The sequence below is a fragment of the Oncorhynchus masou genome, chromosome 8 (assembly GCF_036934945.1).
Source record: "Oncorhynchus masou masou isolate Uvic2021 chromosome 8, UVic_Omas_1.1, whole genome shotgun sequence".
NCBI lineage: Eukaryota > Metazoa > Chordata > Actinopteri > Salmoniformes > Salmonidae > Oncorhynchus > Oncorhynchus masou.
Window position 1 is genome coordinate 33,466,993 of NC_088219.1, and position 24,015 is coordinate 33,491,007.

Genomic DNA, 24,015 nt, shown 5'->3' on the forward strand with positions numbered 1-24,015 from the left:
CATAGTTATAGAGCACTACTGTCACGAGTCATTTCTGTTTGAGCTTCTGCTTGTCAACAGGAAGAAGGAGTACGGATAAATGATCTGATTTGACAAATGGCGGACAGGGGGAGGGCCTTGTATGCTTGCTTGTGGATAGAATAACAGTAGTCTAGGACTTTATCGCTCCTGGTGGCGATGGAGACGTGTTGATGGAAGTTGGGCATCACGTGTCAAAATGACGCGGGATTAACATCTCCGGCAGGCAGAAAAACAGCCTCTGGATGTATGTTTTCCTGCTTGGTTATAGCCCCGTACAAGTTTGTTAAGTGCCAGCTTGTTATTTTCTTGTCCTGAGATGGAATGTACACAACAGTCAAGATAACAGTTGAAAAGCAGTTGAAAAGCATAGACCGCAGGTTAACAAAAAGCATACACCAAAACTATTATCCCTATATAACTACTCATCAATCAAATACGTGAAGTATCTTTGGACTATATGAAGTGGATCTTAGAAGTTGTTTACCGAGGCAACACAATCTGTATCTTTTGCACAATTATTGGACTAAAATCTGATCTGATTCGTCAAAAGACCAATTAGTGGAAAAACAGATCAGAATTGGGCAGTAAGTGTAAACACAGATTATAAAGTGCATCTCATATGAGCTGTTTTATGCCACATCCTCCTATCCCTCGTTCCACGCCAAGCCCAGGGGAATCCAGAAGGAGTGACGTCATAGTTGTCCTCCAGAGAGAGCAGTGGAGGTCAGAGGTGAGTTGGAACAGCATCAGTCCCGTCGGTCAGAGCTCCCGAGTGGGGCAACGGTCTAATGCACTGCGTCTCAGTGCTAGAGGCGTCACGACAAAACCCTGGTTTGTATCACAACCAACCGTGATCAGGAGTCCCATAGGGCAGCACACAATTCATCCGGGATAGTGGAGGGTCTGGACGGGATAGGCCGACATTTTAAAATAAGAATTTGTTCTTAACTGGCTCGCCTAGTTAAATAAAGGTTAAATAAATAAATAAAATAGAAAGTCAGACTGTGTTTAATTATTATGGAGCGCTTCGCCCCCAATCCTCTTTATACAAGCACATGGATTAACCAAGCACTGTGACAGTAGAAAGACTGTGGGGTGCGTGTTTGATTTCAATTTAGAAGGGTATGTGTGTGTGTGTGTGTGTGTGTGTGTGTGTGTGTGTGTGTGTGTGTGTGTGTGTGTGTGTGTGTGTGTGTGTGTGTGTGTGTGTGTGTGTGTGTGTGTGTGTGTGTGTGTGTGTGTGTGTGTGTGTGTGTGTGCGCATTTTTCTTTTGTCCTTTTCACGGGCCTTAGTTTAAAAAATAACAAAAGCACTGCTGACATTAGCAATAAGCAACAGTTCCCTTCCTTCGCCACTTCTTTATAAAACAAATGAACAATCAAATGTTCAAAAAGAACACACCACTTCATTTTTATCTCTCTCCCATCTCCATCTCTGGCAAAAGCAGCAGTGTTTCATACTGTGATTCTTGTTAGGTCTCTCCAGCTTTGATAACCCCAGGGTCTGGCTGTCACTTATCTCCAAATCATCAACCTCTCTCTCATCTCCAACCACAAAGCATAGCTTAAAGAACGAGGGAAGGAGGAAGGGAGGAAGAGGGGAGGTGAACCAAATCTCCACTATCTGACTGTTAACGCCTCCCTTAGTGTACACAGTTTAGATGGAGAGAAATGAAGAGAGAGAGATAGAGAGATGAGGGGGGTGGCAGTTACTCAGACTACATACACAGCTATACACAGCTGTGTAGTTCCAGACAGGTGTTCACAGCAACACTGCACATAATACCTCATATATATCTTCCTAATAACACAATCCAGAATGAAACTCCAGACTAAAAACCTCCTAGCATTTCAACTGGCAGAGATGACGATCTCCAACTGGCAGAGACGCAGATCTCCTCACGCCTACTTAAGGCTTATAGATCACAAATCAATCAATATCCCCGTCAATCAATAGTACTAAGGCGAAGGGCCATTTGGAGAAGATAGCATAAGGCCTACCTCAAAGACTTCTTCATCGAGTATTCTAGTTCCGAAGACCACAATTCCTTTGGTGTCGATGATGGGGTGTGGGCTCCTGGACAGTTTCTGCGTGGTCTTCTTTTTACAGTCCAGGATGATGGTGATGCTCTGTTTGTGAACGCTGATGGCCACTCGGTGCCACCTGGGAAGAGGGACAGAAGGTTAGCTCTCTCTCACGTTTCACTACAGTTGTACCTACTTTGAGATGGACAAAGGGTTGACTCACACACACACGTTTCACTACGATACAGTTGCTGGCTGTAGGACTTGTGATATGCTGATATTATAACCATACAGAGGTATAAGGACGTTTTTGGTCAAGGATATGGATGGGTTTAATGCCTACACATCCGAGGCCACTGAGGCACCCAACGCTCAGATATTGTTCATCTGCAGAGGTTGTGTTTTATTCATAATCCAAACCACCTAGGTTGACCCGGCTAGATAATAAATGACGTGTTTCACAGACAGACAGCAGACCAGGATAATAAACATGTGTGACCGAGCACCTGCACACAACTAAATCTCCACAAAGTTTCCACCTGCCAGACTCGTCAAAGCTAGGCCGACACACACCTGCGCTCTGATTACAGAGAAGCAAGCAAGCAGCTAAACTGAGAGCACATCACATTTGTTTGTTACAGTGGTCCTCTGTAGCTCCGTTGGTAGAGCATGGCACTTGCAACGCCAGGATAGTAGGTTCAATTCCAGGGACCAACTGTATGTAAAAATGTATGCACACGTGACTGTGAGTCGCTTCGGATAACAGTGTCTGCTAACCGGTGTGAATCTTATTATGATATCATATAATAACAGGGGCTAGTGTGATATAATCCAGCTGTCTCAAGTTGGCTGGATGTCCTTTGGCTGGTGGACCATTCTTGATACACACAGAAAACTGTTGAGCGTGGAAAAGCCAAGCAGCGTTGCAGTTCTTGACACAAACTGGTGCGCCTGGCACCTACTACCATAACCCCGCTCAAAGGCACGTCAATCTTTTGTCTTGCCCATTCACCCTTTGAAAGCTACACATACAGTACACAATCCATGACTCAATTGTCTAGAGGCTTCATCTACACTGATTGAAGTGGATTTAATAAGTGACATCAATAAGGGATCATAGCTTCCAGCTGGATTCCCCTGTTCAGTCTATGTCATGAAAAGAGCAGGTAGGTGTTCATAATGTTTTGTACACTCAGTGTATGTGTACACGACCACTCAAATGTAATTGGATTTGATTTAGGCACAGTAATAAAGTATGCAGCAGGCCTAATATGTTTACTTTTATTGTATGGTATGGTATCAGACAAGGTTAACCTGCCAGGTTGGCCAGGTTGAGTCCTCTGAAGAGGGGATAGTTTGACTATGAAGTACTATAGTGTACTATGTAATGATATCAGTTTACTATCTAATGACATATTAATACTATGTGTGGAATGAGGTGAGCCTACTTTCCGTTGGCTAGGTTGTGTCCTACGAAGGGGGTGGGGGTGGGGGGGTACTTTCACATAGAGTGCTAAACAGTACAGTAGAACTTTAGGGTATTATATGTCAAAATATTAGACAGGTGAACATACTAATACTGATGTAATACGTACTTTCCGTCAGCCAGGTTGAGTCCTCTGAAGAGAGGGTAGTCCTCTGGGCTGGGTTTGCCTGTGTGGTCCTCATACAGGAAGACAGGGGAGCGTCCCACCTCTACCCCCAGCTGCTGGATGCCCTGCTCGTTATACACAGACAAGAGGAAGGACTGGGAGCCCTTCTTAGGCTTCACCGTAGCCAGGATGGAGAAGTCCTCAGGGAACACGTCAGCTGGGGGGGGGGGGAGAGAGAGAGAAGGAGGGAGAGCGAGAGGGAGGTTATAATACACCAGTTCGTGTAACATGCTGAAAATGGAGAGACAGAGGACCACACACCTGCCTGGGTTTCATGAAAAGCCTTGTTTTCAAGAGAGCAACTCTAAGTCAAATCCAAATGTACAGTCCATCAATAAAATGGTGCGCTGCACTGAAACTGTACTATCGTAAACCTTCAAAGGCACACAGTCCAGAAATGGCAATGTACTGAACCAGACAGAGGAAACAGGGGAGGATGATGTACACGGGACAGAGGAGACGACAAAGTCTGGGACAGAGGAGACCGGGGAGACATCGTAACAACGTCTTGGAGCGTCTAAAGCAAACAAGAGCTCTCTCCAACCCTCCACCACTGCCCAGATACATCACAGAGATGGGAGGGATGGAGATAAGTCTGGAAGAGAGAGAGAGAGAGAGAGAGAGAGAGAGAGAGAGAGAGAGAGAGAGAGAGAGAGAGAGAGAGAGAGAGAGAGAGAGAGAGAAGGACAGGAAGGAGTACACGGTAATGAGAAGAGCATGTGGTCCCTGGGTGGCTGTCGAAAACACTTTCCCAAACCCCTCTCCTCCTCTCCAAGACCTGATCCATACACCAGACATAGCGACTGAGACGGGGAGCAAGAGGGACTAAAGGAGTATTTACAGTACAACAAAACACATGGGATAGACAAAAGTGAAAAAAAGGGGGGGAACTCTCACCCTCTTGAGGAGCACCCGCCTCCCACTTACCTTCATCCCTCCCTCCATCACCCCATCTGCACGCCTAGTTTAACCTCTCCCTCCATTTTGTGAACGCCAACCACATCTGTGAGACATATGGCCCAAGAGCAAGGCCTTGTGGGACAATCTCAGCCCACCAACAAGGGGGGGTTTGCTTGCTTGCTTGCTTGCTTGCTTGCTGTGGGGCCCTCACATACACAGTCATGTTTAGTTCAGTCACCGCTCCCACAACTAGAGAGCTGCTTTTGTTTGAAGGGGAAATGAGAGAAGCAGCCTGCATGATTAACCATCATGACTGAATGAAGTCTTAGCATGTCAGTTGTTTTAGCAGAGTGGGTTTCTAACTACAAAAGCAGAATCTGAGAGTGGAGCGAAATTTAAGGAGTACTACTAAACTAGCATATTTTGGGCAGGGGGATATATTTGCTCATTTAGACTGAGGCTGAGGTTAGTAAATTCTGCAGTTGAGAAGTAAAATAGTCCTATAGAGTTGGACACATCTCTCCATTTATTTTCTAAGCTGACACTTTAAGGAACTCCAGACTAATAGCTCCTAGTCTGGGAAGGGAAGATCTTTCCAGAACATTTGGACCAGACAGTAAAGAGAAGCTAGAACCGGGGCTGTGGTTGCTGTGGTTTTGTAGCACCTCACAGGCCCTAACCCCCTCCCCTAGTAATGGAACCCAGGCTGTGGTCACCGTGGAAACTCAGCATTAAAGCGTCTCTGAGACAGACAGCCAATCAGAGGGCTTCGGTGGATAAGGCGCCGTGACTTCGGAGCAGTGGGTAGGTTCTGGAGCCTGAGGTTAGGAAGGAGCAGAAAGTCACTGGAGAGAGAGAGAGAGAGGGGGGCGAGGAAAGAGAGGAGTGGAAGGAGCTCTAGTCACTGATGGAAAAGTCTGGTTCTCATCATTTTCTCTTTTCTCCACTTTCTCTCTCTCCTTGTTGTCTGTCAATCTCTCTCGTTCGAGCTCTATCTGTTTCTCTTCCTCCCTCAGTAAAGACAGAAAGACAGGCGTATAATATCTTCATGCGGTGTCCACGCGCCTTGGCGGTGCATTCCAGAGGAATTATCTTGGGTTCAGAGGGAGAGTTCGCAGCAGCCGCTTGAGTTTGAGTGGCAGGCGCTTTGAGAGCCAAGCAGAGCAGAGCACGACACGAGAAGAAGAAGAGAGATAGGCAGGTGAGAGCAGGCTACAGTAAGAGTTGCCAACTTGCCACTGGTGCATTCCTGTACCACTTAGCTCAGCTGCAGAGAACTAGAAGAGAGGGGAGGAGGAAGAGAGCAGCACAGGGTGCGGCAACATCGGGAGCGCTCGCTCATGAGCGGAACGATGAGACGTCCATTGACATCATTCAGCAGACGCTCTTATCCAGAGCGACTTACCGGAGAAATCCGGGTTAAGTGCCTTGCTCAACAGCATCACAGACGGATGTTTTAACCGGTAGGCTACATGCCGCGCAGACTGACGGAATAGTTTTAGGGTGACAAAAAGAGATGAGAAAGAGAAAGGGGGAGACAGAGAGAATGTAGAAGGCTGGGTTGACTCATTCCTTATTAACACAAAAACACAGAATTCTTTATTTCCCGAAAGGGCACTGTTACACGACGGGGGATGCAGTCACTGTGCTGAAAGTCATTCCCGTTCGCTTGGCACGGAGTTGGCTCTCAGCTCTGCTGTGTTTATGAACCGTCTCCTCTCCTCCTTAACTCTAGGGACCTTTCACCCGGCCGTTACCGTGGGGACTGACATGGCTTCAGAGCACTTTCACCATGAGAGGGATCCAACTAGCGGCAGGAGGAGGAGAGGAAAAGGAGGAAGGAAAGTGGAAGAGAGAGAGAAAGGGAGAACATTTTCATATGTCTGAGCCAATTCTCCTGTCTCTCTTTGGCTGTTAATAGACATGGTTATTACAAGCACCTGTGTTCAGGAGGAACGTCCTCCTTCCTGACCCCCTGACGCCCACACTGGGCCACCATGGGACTGGATGACCCCTACTGCAGACTGTACGCATAGGTGTGTGTGTGTGTTTGTTTAACTGTCCTTCTGGGTACCAGACATTTTGCCGGTCACCACAAGGAAAAATGCTATTTTAGGCTTAGGGGTAAGGTTTAGGATTAGGGGTTACAGTTAGGTTTAGGAGTTAGGGTTAGAGGTTACAGTTAGGTTTAGGAGTTAGGGTTAGAGGTTACAGTTAGGAGTTAGTGTTAGGTATAGATTTAGGGTTCGGGGTTAAGGTTAGGCTTAGGGTTAAGGTTAGGGTTAATGGTTAGGTTAAGGTTCAGGTTCGGGTTAGATTTAGGGTTGAGGGAAAATAGGATTTAGGATGGGAATCAATTCTTTGGTCCACACAAGGATAGCAATACAAAACGGTGTGTGTGCGCGTGTGTGTGAGAAAGAGAGAAAGAGAAAAAGAGGGAGAGACTAGAACTACTGGCAATGATTTACTATAAAGCAAATGATTGGTTCCCAAATGCTGTCTAAAATTGGGTATTTTTCCACACCATGAGGATAACTGGTGCCAGGCCTGTCAGTAAGCGTGTGTGACAGAATGTGTGTGTGAACGTGTCTGAGAGAGAGGAGGGTGGTGGTGGGAATGGTAAAAGTAGCAGCAGCCGCAGTACTGGAGACGGTGGCAAACGGGCTGGTTTACCCTGGCAGTGCCACCTACCTACAGCGTCAGACAGGGAAAATCTGGAAAAGACCTCAAAGACAGAGGCTCTCTGAGATTACTCCATGACCCCCTCCCCAAACTGACCCCCCTCCCCAAACAGCAAATCAGATGACTCCCAGACACCCCAACCAGCCAATCAGGCGCTGTGGATAACTTACATCCTGTTTCAGCATACAATCAGTGTGATGGGTAATTAGTCAAGTAAATGTATAAGTAACAGTAAAATGTCAGTAAAATAACATTACATTTGAGCAATTCCTCCACTTAGGACAGTTTAATTGGTGCATAGCCTGATTATAATTAGGCCATACTGGCACAGATCAGCTGGATAAGTGCTGTAGCTAATAGCTGTATTCAGTAGTTTCTGGTTAAAGAGGGGAGATCAGTTTGGTTTGCCACTGTGTCTCCGGTTTCACTGTGCTGGCATACCTCTGTGTTTAACTCCACACATCTGCTCTGCACTCATTCTCCTTTCCATCTCAGTTTTTTCACCCTTCCCCCAAACCGTACAGCACTTCTAAAAAAACACTCAAAGCTCAGACCCAGGGGGCGGAATGAGGGAGCCTGGGCAGTGATTAGCTCTGCCAGCTGTCAGTTAGTGTGCTCTGCGTCCAGGTAGGTCAGCTTGTAAAAGTGAGATAATGAGTCTACCTTTCAGCACTGGCTTCATAAGACCCCTCTTCAACATGAAATGAACAACACTACACATGGATTGACTAAGGGAATGTACATAATCGAAGTGTGTGTGTGTGTGTGTGTGTGTGTGTGTGTGTGTGTGTGTGTGTGTGTGTGTGTGTGTGTGTGTGTGTGTGTGTGTGTGTGTGTGTGTGTGTGTGTGTGTGTGTGTGTGTGTGTGTGTGTGTGTGAGAAAGAGAGAGAGAGAGAGAGAGAGGAGGTGAAAGAGGTAGGTAGGTGGGTCCAGTTGAAAGATTAGACGGTAACGAGCAGCAAGTCACCTCTAAGAAGCAAAGGTAGGACATCCGTATTAATCAATCGGACTCTCGTCAGACAGACAGAAAGACTGACATCAGTGTTGCGGAATGATGACGTGGCTTTCCTCAGTTTGTCCATAAGCCATTGCATCTTCTCTTTAAGCCAAACGGCTATCACTGCTTTCTCTTTGGGTGTGGGGGCCACTCATTGTTTCTCCTCCAAACCGGGGAGTGTGAGTAGTGAAGAAGGTAGGAAGAAGAAGAGAAAGAGGAGAGTGAAGAATTGAGAAGAGACCACCCAGCTACTACAGCCCCGACCATGTGCAGGGATCCCAAGACATAGCCAGCCACTGTGCGATAAATGTCACTGTGTGGGAGTGGTGGTTGGACTACATCACTCTTTCCTTACAGTTTGTAGCTCACTGATGTTGCCAATTGCTCACCCTGGCTAACCCTACTGAGTGTGAGAGAGAGACACCTACAGAAAGGGTTGCAAAGGGAGGGTATATTAGGGGAGAGTGGGGTAAGTTGAGCGACCCTTGTTTCTAGGGAAACCATACACAAAATGTATCATTTGACCAAATATTTAGGTAGAGGTCATCATTTAATGGAGTCTGTGAAGAAAGAAACCACATGGAAACAGTGGTAAGAAAGTTAGATTAAAAAAAACGTATTTTCACCAATAAATTAATTTATTGTGTTAGATGTCTGTATCTAAACCAAAGCAGATCATTTAAAAATTGTTCTATGCATCAGTTGGGAACTCTATAAGCTTCAGTATGAGGGCACAAAACTAGCATGAAAGTGCATCCTTGTAGCTGTGTGGGATAATATAGTGAAAATGTTGGCCTTGATGTAAGTTTAACCAATGTCCATGGGGTAATTTGAGACAATGGTTGGAACAATGGCATGTTCAAGTTACGCAAATTGAAGTGTTTCGCTGGGATCAATGCCTTATCGCTGGGGTATGAGGATGACAACAGGGCGCCTATGTTCAAAGTGTTTTAAAAAGTACAAAGTGTTTGTTAGGTATTAAGCCTGTGTTTACACGATGCTTAAATGATTAAAACACACACAAAAGCTACTGTGATTGTGTTGAATTGTGTTTGGGAAATAAAGATGAACGCGGTATTAAAAAGGGAGTGGTAATATTTCATTCAGTACAGAAATGTGTACCCTGTCCAGCCGCTCAACTTACACAATACCCCGGGGTAAGTCGTGCCAGAGACCACTTTTTGGGGGGACAAACCATGTTTTCAAAACTGTAATGTTCACATGAATTCAAAGTGGCCATAGATGACCTTTTAATCACCAAAATTCTAAAGAATCCAGGAACGTTCTGGAAAATGACTGGTAGTCTGACCAGTAGAGGTATGTACATGTTGAGAAAGCCAACTGTCCTGTTGGTCTGTTCTTTCAGACTATTTACAATCCCCCCGATGAGAAGATGGGAAATCGCCACAGTACAGAAGCTCTCTGTTTCAGCCTCTCCGACTGCTAATAATGAATCACTTCTTCCACGTGTTTACTTAATTATAGCATGTCTACACTCGTTATTTTCCAGCTCACAGCTCACCATCGTAAAATGTGGGTATGAGACAACATGTTCCATAATCAAAAGGTGTTGTTGATTACATGATTTGGATGATCTGTAATTATCAGTCAGCATGTGCACGTGTGTGTGTGTGTGTGTGTGTGTGTGTGTGTGTGTGTGTGTGTGTGTGTGTGTGTGTGTGTGTGTGTGTGTGTGTGTGTGTGTGTGTGTGTGTGTGTGTGTGTGTGTGTGTGTGTGTGTGGGTGTGTGTGTGTGTGTGCGCGCGCGCACGGGTGCTTGGGGACGTTGCAGGATGTCAAAGTCACAATAAATCAGGCTTAGAGCCAAAGCCAAAGCTTAGTAGTATAAAGAGAAGGAACTGGACCAAATGATGTCACTCCTGCCTTCAGGAAGATATTAGCTCTCTCTCTCTCTTCACACAGTTGAAGTCAGAAGTTTACATACACCTGAGCCAAATACATTTAAACTCAGTTTTTCACTATTCCTGACTAGTAAAAATTCTGTCTTAGGTCAGTTAGGATCACCACTTTAGTTGAAGAATGTGAAATGTCAGAACAATAGTAGAGATAATGATTTATTTCAGCTTTGATTTCTTTCATTACACTCCCAGTGGGTCAGAAGTTTACATACACTCAATTAGTATTTTGTAGCATTGCCTTTAAATTGTTTGACTTCAATCAAACATTTTGGTTAGCCTTTCACAAGCTTCCCACAATAAGTTGGGTGAATTTTGGCCCATTCCTCCTAAAAGAGCTGGTGTAACTGAGTCAGGTTTGTAGGCCTCCTACTCGCGCACGCTTTTTCAGTTCTGCCCACAAATGTTCTATAGGATTGAGGTCAGGGCTTTGTGATGGCCAATCCAATACGTTGACTTTGGTGTCCTTAAGCCCTTTTGCCACAACTTTGGAAGTATGCTTGGGGTCTTTGTCCATTTGGAAGACCTATTTGCAACCAAGCTTTAACTTCCTGACTTATGTCTTGAGATGTTGCTTCAATATATCCACGTCATTTCCCTACCTCATGATGCCATCTATTTTGTGAAGTGCACCAGTCCCTCCTGCAACAAAACACCCCCACAACATGATGCTGCCACCCAGTGCTTCACGGTTGGGATGGTGTTCTTTGGCTTGCAAGCCTCCCCCTTTTTCCTCCAAACATAACGATGGTCATTACGGCCAAAAAGTTATATTTTTGTTTCATCAGACCAGAGGACATTTCTCCAAAAAGTACGATCTTTGTCCCCATGTGCAGTTGCAAACTATAGTCTGGCTTTTTTATGGCGGTTTTGGAACAGTGGCTTCTTCCTTACTGAGCAGCTTTTCAGGTTATGCCGATATAGGACTCGGTTTACTGTGGATATAGATGCTTTTTTACCGGTTTCCTCCAGCATCTTCACAAGGTCCTTAGCTCTTGTTCTGGGATTGATTTGCACTTTTTGCACCAAAGTACGTTCATCTCTAGGAGACAGAACGCGTCTTCTTCCTGTGCGGTATGACGGCTGAGTAGTGTTTATACTTTCATACTAGTGTTTGTACAGATGAATGTGGTACCTTCAGGCGTTTGGAAATTGCTCCCAAGGATGAACCAGACTACAGGTCTACCATTTTTTCTGAGGTCTTGACTGGTTTCTTTTGATTTTCCCATGATGTCATGCAAAGAGGCACTGAGTTTGAAGGCATTTCTTGAAAAACATCCACAGGTACACCTCCAATTGACTCAAATTATGTCAATTAGACTATCAGAAGCTTCTAAAGTCATGAGATAATTTTCTGGAATTTTCCAAGCTGTTTAAAGGCACAGTCAACTTAGTGTATGTAACCTTCTGACCCACTGGAATTGTGATACAGTGAATTATAACTGAAATAATCTGTCTGTAAACAATTGTTGGAAAAATTACCTGTGTCATGCACAAAGTAGATGTCCTAACCGACTTGCCAAAACTATAGTTTGTTTTCAAGAAATTTGTGGAGTGGTTGAAAAATGAGTTTTAATGACTCCAACCTAAGTGAATGTAAACTTCCGACTTCAACTGTATATATACTGTATATATATATATATATATATATATATATATATATATATATATATAAATCAAATCTAATTTTATTGGTCACATACACATGGTTAGCAGATGTTAGTGTGAGTGTAGCGAAATGCTTGTGCTTCTAGTTCCGACAATGCAGTAATATCTAACAGGTAATCTAACAAATTCACAACGACAACCTTATACACACAAATGGATGAATAAGAATATGTACATACAAATAGGCAAGATGCAGTAGATGGTATAGAACAGCATATACATATGAGATGAGTGATGTAGGATATGTAAACATTAAATAAAGTGCCATTATTTAGTGTGACTAGTGATACCTTTATTAAGTAAATTCATTAAAGTGGCCAGAGAGTATTTGAGTCTGTATGTTGACAGCAGCCTCTCTATGTTAGTGATGGCTGTTTAACAGTCTGATGGCCTCTCGACCCCAGCTTTGATGCACCTGTACTGACCTCACCTTCTGGATGATAGCAGGGTGAACAGGCAGTGGCTCGGGTGGTTGTTGTCCTTGATGATCTTTTTGGCCTTCCTGTGACATCGGGTGGTGTAGGTGTCCTGGAGGGCAGGTAGTTTGCCCCCGGTGGTGCGTTGTGCAGACCTCACTACCCTCTGGAGAGCCTTGCGGATGAGGGGGTGCAGTTGCCATACCGGGTGGTGATACAGCCCGACAAGCCAAATTTCTTCAGCCTCCTGAGGTTGAAGAGGCGCTGTTGCACATTCTTCACCACACTGTCTGTGTGGGTGAACCATTTCAGTTTGTCCGTGATGTGTACGCCGAGGAACTTAAACTTTCCACCTTCTCCACTACTGTCCCGTCGATGTCGAATGCGCCTTCTGCTATTTCCTGAAGTTCACAAACATCCCTTTTGCTTTGTTGATGTTGAGTGAGAGGTTATTTTCCTGACACCACACTCCGACAGAACTCACCTCCTCCCTGTAGGCCCTTTTCGTTGTTGGTAATCAAGCCTACCACTGTAGTGTCGTCTGCGGAGTTGATAATTGAGTTGGAGACGTGCATGGCCATGCAGTCATGGATGAACAGGGAGTACAGGAGAGGACTAAGAATGCACCCTTGTGGGGCCCCAGTGTTGAGGATCAGCGGGGCGGAGATGTTGTTTCCTACCTTCACCACCTGGGGGTGGCTCATCAAAAAGTCCAGGAACCAGTTGCACAAGGGGGGGGGGGGGTGGAGACCCAGGGCCTGAGCTTAATGACGAGTTTGGAGGGTACTATGGCATTAAATGCTGAGCTGTAGTCAATTAACTGCATTCTTACATAGGTATTCCTCTTGTCCAGATGGGATAGGGCAGTGTGCAGTGTGATGGCGATTGCATCGTCAGTGGACCTATTGGGGCGGAAAGCAAATTGGAGTGGGTCTAGGGTGTCAGGTAGGGTGGAGTAGAAATGCTCCTTGACTAGTCACTCAAAGCACTTCATGATGACAGAAGTCAGTGCAATGGGGCGATACTCATTTAGTTCAGTTACCATAGCTTTCTTGGCAGCAGGAACAATGGTGGCACTCTTGCGAGGGTTAACACATTTAAATGTTTTACTCACGTTGGCCACGGAGAAGGAGAGTCGACAGGCTTTGGTAACGGTCCGTGTCAGTGGCACTGTATTGTTCTATATATATATGTTTTTTTTTTGTTTTATAGAGTGCAGGTGTTCATCAAGGATCTCTCTGTAATTTTCTCCGTTCATCTTTCCCTCAATCCTGACTAGTCTCACAGTCCCTGCTGCTGAAAGACATCCTCTCATCAGGCCAGATAATCTTGTTTCTCATGGTCAGAGAGTGTTTAGGTGTATTTTGGCAAACTCCAAGTGGGCTGTCATGTGCTTTTTACTGAGGAGTGGCTTCCGTCTGGCCACTCTACCATAAAGGCCTGATTGGTGGAGTGCTGCCTTCTGGTTCTCCCATCTCCACAGAGGAACTCAGGAGCTCTATCAGAGTGACCATCGGCTTCTTGGTCACCCCCCTGACCAAGGCTCTTCTCCCCCGGATTCCTCAGTTTCACCAGGAGGCCAGCTTCAGGAAGAGTCTTGGTGATTCCATGCATCTTCCATTTAAGATTGATGGAGGCCACTGTGTTCTTGGGGACCTTCAATGCTGCGGACATTTTTTATTACCCTTACCCAGATCTATGCCTCGACACAATCCTGTCTCGGAGCATTTGCAAAAATGTCTAAAAAACAGTTTTTGTTCTGTCATTATGGGGTATTGTGTGTAGATTGATGAGTTATGTATTTAATCAATGTTAGAATCCGCTGTAACGTAACGAAATGTGGCAAAAGTCAAGGGGTCTGAATACTTTCCAAAGGTACTGCACTTTCCAAAGGCACTGCACTTTCCAAAGGCACTGCACTTTACATTTCTTAAAATTCTGGAATCTTAAAAGTATTTTTTCATTTTTCCCCCCTTTTTTTGTGGTATCCAATTGTTGTTAGTAGTTACTATCTTGTCTCATCGCTACAACTCCCGTACGGGCTTGGGAGAGACGAAGGTCAAAAGCCATGCATCCTCCGAAACACAACCCAACCAAGACGCACTGCTTCTTAACACAGCGTGCCTCCAACCCGGAAGCCAGCCGCACCAATGTGTCGGAGGAAACACGGTAGCACCTGGCTACCTTGGATAGCGCGCACTGTACCCGGCCCGCCACAGGAGTCGCTGGTGCGCGATGAGACAAGGATATCCCTACCGGCCAAACCCTCCCTAACCCGGACAACGCTAGTCCAATTGTGCTTCGCCCCATGGACCTCCCGGTCACGGCCGGCTGCGACAGAGCAGAGTCTCTGGTGGCATAGCTTGCGCTGCGATGCAGTGCCGTAGACCACTGCGCCACCCGGGAGGCTGGAATGCATTTTTCAAAGGTTCTACTATGCTTCTGATGTTGTTCCGTAACACACAACACGCAACAATTTTACTGAGTAACAGTTCATATAAGGGTTAGGTTTGTGGTTGGTCCTTCCTAGAGTGTTGCTTGAGACTATTTCATTAGGCTGTAAGTAAACCGAAGAGAAGCCCACGTTTAAGCTTTTAGACCCTATATTGTTGTCAAAGTAAACAGAACTTGTTTGGAGAGCATTGTGTCTGAACTCAGCACTGGATTAAGCCTTTAAGAAAACCCTTGATGTGGATCAAACATCCGCTTGGCCAAGCCTCCTCAGGGTCTCTTCTAGGCCGCTCAAAGAAATGCTGTGATCAGGGAGACATTCTTCACACACTTGGCTGTCAACCAACTGGATTTTCAGTCAATTTAACCCACAAGAATGGGATTTGAGGATTTTCTCTCTCTGCCCCCTACTGCCGAATCCGATTCCCCTCTCCCACACACACACTTGTTTAGAGCTTGCAAGAAACGGACTTTACTGTACTTGTGCACGTGACATTAAAAACTTTTTCCAGCTCTTTCAGTCGACCACTTGAAATGCTTGGGAATTTTCAATAACACATTCCAGAGAAATTGGGCTTCTGTCTGGGTGACACAGTTTGACGGTTCTGCACTGTTTGACAACTTTCATAAATAAAGAAATATGCCGGCCTAACCCAGAATGCAAAAGGAAGAGATGTTGGCTAGCTAGCACATCTCTCTGATCGACAGTAACCAGGATGCACCAGAGTAAGAGAAAGAAAATATAAAACAGACTAAAAGAAAGTACAAAGTAATGAAAAAGCAGCAGTGAAAGAGAGAGCGAGGGTATAAGACAAAGAGAAAAAAAGAGGAGAGAAAGAGAGGGAGAAAGCAAGGATATAGAAAGAGAGGGCTGCTGTGGACCACAGAACAGTAAGCCAGAGCCACGTCAGCACAATAGAAGGGAAGAAAGAGTGGAACCCGCTCCTCCCTCCTCTCTGCCTCTCTCTCCATCCTGCCACCCCTTCCAGACCTAGGCATTTTTACTGGAGTATGATTCCCACTGAATGTGAGCTTGAGGTTTCCAAAATGGAAGAATTAGTATGCCTCTATGACGGTCTGCCCCTCTCTTCTTCTTTTTTTCCCCCATTTTCTTCTTTTCTTTTTTAGTGTATCTGAATTAGAAACAGAACGAGCTCCATCTTGATTCAATGCAGATGTACACAGACGGAACAGACGTGAGGAAGATTGTAAAGAAAAATCGAGGGAGAGAGAGAGAGAGAGAGAGTCTGCGTGTGTTATGAGCTGAGGAGGCTGGTGGGAGGAGCTACAAGAGGCTGGTGGGAGGAGCTACAGGAGGTCGGGTTCATTGTAATGGCTGGAATGGCATAAAAGGAATTTAGTTAAACATGTGGTTTCCAGACGTTTGATGTGTTTGATACCGTTCCATTTATTCCATTCCAGCCATTACAATAAGCCCCCCCCTCCTCCACCACCACCAGCCTCCTCTGGTTCTGAGGTATGGTGTTATACAGAGCTGATCTTGGCCGTTGGAGTAGAAATATCAGCCACTCAACAATAGTCATAATCATTTCACTGTACTTGCGCACGTGACATTAAAACTTGAAACTTGTAAGGCCAACAGGCTTGAAAAAACCACAACCTGACAGGTCTATAGAGTTTGGCTAAAGTTCAATCCAAACACTCCACCAGAGCTGAGGCTTACTGAAGTGAATTATGGTGCATGAAGCACAGAGAGATCGTGGGAGAGGTGGCGGTGAGAGACTTGAAGCACGCATGGCGTGCGTGTTTCAAGTTGAAAGTTGAAAGTTTTAATGTCGCACACACAAGTACAGTGAAATGCCTTTCTTGCCAGCTCTAACCCCAACATTGCAGTAAATAATATTATTAATAATATTATTATAATAATATGTATTACTCAAAAAAAGCACACGAGAAATACGAAGAAAAAATACACAACAAAGTAAGTAAGTAAGTAAGCATACTAAATACAGAAAATATGTGTTTCTGAAAAGCAAAGAATATTGCAATTCCGAGAGTCCCGTTGGTAGCGAATCCGCGATCGGAGGTCATCCATCTTATTATTAAGTGTCCACAAGGGGCCAGTAGAATGGAGGGAAGAGGTGGCCAGTTTTCCCTCCGCCTTAATCTCAACAGGATCCCCCCCCCCTCTCTTGCCTCTGTAACGCCAGCGTTTCCTCTTGGGAAGCCCGAAAAATTGGGTTAGAATTACAGAGAGCCCTGGGCAGATGAGTCGAAGTAGAAGCCCGAATTGGGGTAATAAACTGGCGATCTGATGTTCAAGAGTTCTTGGCGGTTGGAAGAAATAATAGCTGATACGTTACCTGAAAATAGACTCAAATTAAACGACACAATAATCACAAGACAGCAAAGTTGGGTCGGAGCTTGCATAACAGCGGCCATCCAGTACGGCACCATCTTTGATATCTATGTGTGTGTGTGTGTGGGGTCTATAGCGGTAGGTGAGTCTTCACATTTGGCCCACCTAATCTGCAGTGCTGTACACTATCATGTCATCATGACGCAACGGCCAATAAAATGGGTAGCTAGTTGGAAGGGGAACAGAGGTGTGTGAGGGGATGAGAGGAATGGCACAGGTGGGAGGAAAAGAGACAGGTCTTTTGGGAGTCTTACTGCAGTCAGGGACTTCCCAGCCAGGTTAGGACATTACACCAGTGTTTTACAGTAGTTTTTTAAATGTTTTATTATTGACTAGGACCGAGTTCATCTGAGTCAAAGCCCAAAGGTAGGGAAGAGGCCACGAGCAGCCAATAGGATCAAACTTAGCTAGGTAGTATCTTTGGCATCCCACTAACAAGCATGAGATGATATTTCAGTGAACAAGGTCATCTGTACATTGGGATAGTAGAGGGACGGGACGATCGGAGGGGATAGTGAGGAAGACATGAAAGAAAGAAACAGGTATCATTTCAGTTCAAAGGTCAAAGGAGTTCAACCAATTAGTGAATGGTCATGGTCAGGTACTTACCAGGGTACAGTTGTTTGGTGGGGGCGCTGAGCTGGGCTTCTTTGGATACTCTGTAGGCCACATCGGCTCCTTTTGTTGACTTCCTATGCGCGCAGAAACCTGTCGTTTTCGTAACGCCGTCAGGTAAACTGGGAAAATCTAAAATCTTCAAGAGGTCCGCTGGCTCCACTACAGAGGGAAAGAGGGAGAGACAGATTGTAGGTTGGACTCATATAAAGACACTCATTTCAAATTCAGACTCACATCTCTCAATAATCACAATAAAGTATACCACAGCACAAATCCAAGCCACCCACAGTGTTAAAAGCCCCCCACAACAGGAGAGACTGTCAGTATCCATTCCAAGTAAACCAATTATTCAGGCTGTAGACAGATAAACAGATCCTCCTTTCACTAGCCATTAGCTGGTACCTGCTTAAAAAGTACAGTAGGTGCACTCCAGACCCCTTCTTTCTATCCAGTCCCCTCTGACCCCTATTCTCTCACTGACGAGACAGGGGAACAGTTATATAAACACCCTAAACGGTGAGAGTGTGTTCTACACTCTAACCACAGATCTAGGATCAGATTCATGTGCCCAATTTCCAAATCTTAACCATTGGGGGGTTTAAAAAATCCGTACTTGAATAAGGGATAAAGGCAACTTCTATGCCAATTGTGTGGATGCAATGACCCACTAGAGCCATGACAGAGTTCATCTCTCCATCCATTCATCCACCACACACTAAAGCTGCAGCTGTCTCCCGCTTCCTTCCCACAAACATGCAATTAGCACACTCTCAGGCAGGGCCGTGGGGTTTCCTCCGGAGCACTGCAGGGGTAGTAAAGGTGCAGGAGCAGGAGCAGCACGGTTGTGTCAGGACAGGGTGTGACATTTTGGTTGAACCCGTGACCTTACGCATGCTGGCCAAAATAACCCCAACAAGCCCAGAACAAACAGCTGTGTCGGACAGATGCCACACTGTAAGAAATTAAGTGTTCCATCTACTTAATAAAATGAAGGCAACACATTTACACAACATCATTGAGTAAATGTGATGTCCTATTGAGTAAAAAAACTTGAACAAGTCGTTTGAATTTACACAAATAAAGTCCAGGGAATTAATACAAGCCATAAAAATGTGACGGATTTCGAGATAATATGATTCAATATGAGTTGAAGTTACACAATTATTTAGTAAACCCAAAATATAAGTGTTCCACAAACATTTCATGTTCAACATGAGCAATGTATTTGATCATACACAATTTGAACCCACTTTGTTGAGCACAGTGCCCAGTCCACCAGCAGTAACGGGGTCAAACAGCAAGCGCTACAGGGTGTTGCATTTGCCTCTGTCATTAAGAATAGCGGCAGTGGGAAGGGGTCGTCTCATCATTGAACATCAATGTGTTTGACGGGTTCGATAGCCTTTCGTCATGAGCCATTACACCTCTTGGTTACAACAAGCTGCTTAATACGAATATAGAAATCGGCTTTTCTTTCTTCAAACATGCATACAACGTTATGTAAAATAATCATAAAGTAAGAAATTGTTGAGTTACCCACAATCATCTAAAAACAAAGCCACATGGCAAGTTGTTGCAAGAACTTAAAATGATTAAGTGCAGAGAAATCGGATCAAATGTTTAGTAAATTAAATCACTTAAAATACTTCCTTAAATATTTTGGTAGAATGAAATGAACAAATAATTAGTTGACAGTGTACTGAAGCTGCAATGGTCTCTGCCTCAAGGCTGCTGCCCAGAGCATGGAGCATAGGCCCAGTACTACTCAGAGCAAGAGTCACACTGAAGGTCTGGAGACAGGAGAAGGGATGGGCCCATAAAGGGACCACATCGGGTCTAAGTGAGGGGTGCAGGGTGGTCAATACAACATGGAGGAGATTTGAAGGTAGTAAAACAATAGAAGGAACCGTTCATTGCAAGGTTTTAAGAACCAAAACAAAGACAAAAGCACGCATTCTCTGGCGCTGTGTTTGCGTTATTGTGTTCTGATGAACCCACTCCAGCAAGGCTGAGAAAAGCTCTCTTTAAATATGTACGCGCACACACACAGGTAAAAACAGAGAGGATCGGGTGTCCGGTCAGACAGGACCACAGACACTTAATCAGCCTGTTCAGAGTGTAGCTTTCAATAGCCCCGACCATCTGAGAGAGGGTGGAAAGGATGGAGGGAGGGAGCTCCACAACAGACTCCAGCTGGAGGTCATTACACAGGGCTCTCACATGCAGTACAGATCAATCAAAATAAACTACTCCAGCTCTTAACAAAATTCCAGATTCAAACAGACTACAGAAACACATGACCATCGATCACCGTCCTCCACAGCTGTAGGGGGAATCATTTCCTTCATAACTTCCACATCCTCTACCGCTGATGATATCATTGCATCACTGTCAGCTAGCTCCAGAAAGCTTTGAAAATGTGAGCTCTTACAATATCTGAATCTGGATAGGCATCTGACCCATATCACATGCAGCACGAACAATCATCCCACACACATACATGTAAACACACCTAACGACACTCACGGTAGGTCAAAACGCAGACCGATACATACGGTATAAACACAGAAAGAGAGAGAGAGAGCTCTTTCATATGGGTGTGTGCTGATCACGAAGAGGAAAATAAGTTGGAATGGAGTCAGATGAAAGAATGCGAACTATGTGGTGATTCCCTATCCAACTCTCTCTCGCTCTCTCTTTCTCTCCTGCTGTCTCTCAATTCAAAAGGTCACAAAAGGTCACAAAACTTGCTGCTGTGACTGCTCACTGTGGTATTTCACCCAATACATATGGGAGTTTATCAAAATTGGATTTTGTTTCAAATTCTTTGTGGGTCTGTGTAATCTGAGGGAAATATGTGTCTCTAATATGGTCATACATTTTGGCAGGAGGTTAGGAAGGGTAGCTCAGTTTCCACCTCATTTGGTGGGCAGTGTGCACATAGTCTGTCTTCTCTTCCCAGGTCTGACTTCGGCGGCCTTTCTCAATAGCAAGGCTATGCTCACTGAGTCTGTACATAGTCATAGATTTCCTTAATTTTGGGTCAGTCACAGTGGACAGGTATTCTGTCACTGTGTACTCTCTGTTTAGGGCCAAATAGCAATCTTGTCTGCTCAGGTTTCTTTGTAAATATATTTGTAGAATTCTGCATGCAGTCTCAATTTGGCGTTTGTCCCATTTTGTGAATTCTTGGTTAGTGAAGACCAGACCTCACAACCATAAATGCAAGGGTTCTATAACTGATTCAGTAATTGTTTTGCCAGATCCTAATTCGTATGATGAATTTTATGTTCCTTTTGATGGCATAGAAGGCCCTTCTTGCCTTGTCTCTCAGATCATCCATAGCTTTGTGGAAGTTACCTGTGGAATTTATATTTGTGGTCCTAGCAACTGGACCTTTTTTGGAACACCATTAGTTTTGTCTTACTGACATTTACTGTCAGGGCCCAGGTCTGACAGAATCTGTGCAGAAGATCTAGGTGCTGCTGTAGGCCCTCCTTGTCTGGGGACAGAAGCACCAGATCATCAGCAAACAGTAGACATTTGGCTTCAAATTCTATCACGGTGAGGCTGGGTGCCACAGACTGTTCTAGTGCCCTTGCCAATTTGTTGATATATATGTTGAATAGGGTGGGGCTTAAGCTGCATCCCTGCCTCACACCCCGGCCCTGTAGAAAGAAATGTGTGTGTTTCTTGCCAATTTATGTGATATCTTTTTCCCCCAACACCAGTTTCCATCAATTTGTATAGCAGACCCTCATGCCAAATTGAGTCGAAAGCTTTTTTGAAATCAAAAGCATGAGAAGACTTTGCCTTTTTTATGGTTTGTTTGTTTGTCAATTAGGGTGTGCAGGGTAAATATGTGGTCTGTCGTACGGTCATGTTGTAAAAATCCAATTTGACATTTGCTCAATGCATTGTTTTGCTGAGGAAACGTACGAGTCTGCTGTTAATGATAACACAGAGGATTTTCCCAAGGTTGCTGTTGACGCATATCCCCCGGTAGTTAATGGGGTCAAATTTGTCTCTACCTTTGTGGATTGGGGTGATCAGTCCTTGGTTCCAAATATTAGGGAAGATGCCAGAGCTGAGGATGATGTTAAAGAGTATATACAATTGGAATGTGTGGTCTGTATATTTAATTTAGGATACCATCAACCCCACAGACCTTTTTGGGTTGGAGGGTTTGTATTTTGTCCTGTAGTTCATTCAATGTAATTGGAAAATCCAGTGGGTTCTGGTCTTTAATAGTTGATTCAAATATTTGTATTTCATCGTGTATATGTTTTTTTCTGTTTATTCTTTGTTAAAAAGCCAAAAATATTTTTTACGTGTTCTTCCTTCTTTTTCTGTAGTGTATTTCTGTATTGTTTTAGTGACTCACCATAGTGAAGGCTTAGGTTTTCTGGGTCACTATGTTTTGGGTTGGATAGGTTTCTCAATTTCTTTCTTAGGTTTTTTTTCATTATTCATCAAACCATTTGTCATTGTTGTTCATTTTCTTAAGTTGTCTCTCTCCCTCATTATCCAAACCCTTCCCTTGTTTCCTCTATCAGCTGGGGGGGGGCTGATTAGTGTCACACTTTTGCCTCAGCCCCGATAGAGAATGACTATCACTGGCATTGCTGACTGACTGAAACGTGATAGCTCGTCTAAAAGACCTCTACTACGGTCGGATAGTTCCCCCCTGTCAAAATGAAGTGAAACATAAACTTACATCAACACTAGTCAAAAAAATGTGTAAAACAACACTATTTTGAGAGACAATACCTCTGAAATCCTATCCACATGAGTCTCCAGAGGACATACTGTATCTACAAGAATAGAATACTCTGTGAACGCCTAAACCTGCTCTACCTTTTCTCTAGGGCAATTTGGGAATGCTGCCTGCCATTCTCATACTGCTCCCTGTCAATCACATACCACCACACTGTTAATCTTCAACCTGCCAACAGCCCAGAGCCCGTCGGTCTCCCGGGAAACCCACAGCCACAAGGTCCATGGGAGGAGGCCTTTATGGGCGGAGGTGGAGAGGGATGAAACCTCACGACAGCCACCACAGAAGAACACTGAGAGATTGCTAGGGCCACTGGGCATCACATCAAGACAGAACTGTCACACACATAGACACACATGCACTCACTTACATAGTTTACACATGTGCGGGCACACACCAAACCATAGTCTCTTTCTATAAGTGAAAAAAAAACATGAAACATAGAGTAGAAAGTTGTCTGAAACATAGCAAAATATGTCAATGTGACCACTCACACACTCCTAGACGTTCCTTCGTTCATCATCATGAAACCCCACCTAACTCAATATCTTCCAGGCATCCCTCTCTCTCCTGATTACACAGTGGCTGAACACAGTGGCGTCTGTCTATAACCCTCAAGTCTAACTTGATGTGAACAGAAACGACCGTCTGAAAACACCCAAACCCACTGAGCTCTCATAGTAACAACAGGCTTAGGTTAAACACCCAAACCCACTGAGCTCTCATAGTAACAACAGGCTTAGGTTAAACACCCAAACCCACTGAGCTCTCATAGTAACAACAGGCTTAGGTTAAACACCCAAACCCACTGAGCTCTCATAGTAACAACAGGCTTAGGTTAAACACCCAAACCCACTGAGCTCTCATAGTAACAACAGGCTTAGGTTAAACACCCAAACCCACTGAGCTCTCATAGTAACAACAGGCTTAGGTTAACACCCAAACCCACTGAGCTCTCATAGTAACAACAGGCTTAGGTTAAACACCCAAACCCACTGAGCTCTCATAGTAACAACAGGCTTAGGTTAAACACCCAAACCCACTGAGCTCTCATAGTAACAACAGGCTTAGGTTAAACACCCAAACCCACTGAGCTCTCATAGTAACAACAGGCTTAGGTTAAACACCCAAACCCACTGAGCTCTCATAGTAACAACAGGCTTAGGTTAAACACCCAAACCCACTGAGCTCTCATAGTAACAACAGGCTTAGGTTAAACACCCAAACCCACTGAGCTCTCATAGTAACAACAGGCTTAGGTTAAACACCCAAACCCACTGAGCTCTCATAGTAACAACAGGCTTAGGTTAAACACCCAAACCCACTGAGCTCTCATAGTAACAACAGGCTTAGGTTAAACACCCAAACCCACTGAGCTCTCATAGTAACAACAGGCTTAGGTTAAACACCCAAACCCACTGAGCTCTCATAGTAACAACAGGCTTAGGTTAAACACCCAAAAATCACCTCGGACCTTGTGTTAGGTATAGGGTAACCTTGAGGTAGGAACT

General features: G+C 44.7%; 1 protein-coding gene across 3 annotated transcripts in view; it reads right to left on the reverse strand.

Moving 5' to 3' along the window:
- LOC135544554 (collagen alpha-1(XI) chain-like) overlaps nt 1-24,015 on the reverse strand; it is a 126,674-nt gene that overhangs the window by 72,957 nt on the left and 29,702 nt on the right. For all 3 annotated transcript variants that reach the window (XM_064972252.1, XM_064972251.1, XM_064972250.1), the window contains exons 2-4: nt 17,719-17,886; nt 3,642-3,855; nt 2,023-2,185 (exon numbers count right to left, since the gene is read on the reverse strand). In XM_064972252.1, coding sequence (XP_064828324.1) covers nt 2,023-2,185; nt 3,642-3,855; nt 17,719-17,886 — 545 coding nt within the window. The remainder of the gene's footprint in view (nt 1-2,022; nt 2,186-3,641; nt 3,856-17,718; nt 17,887-24,015) is intronic.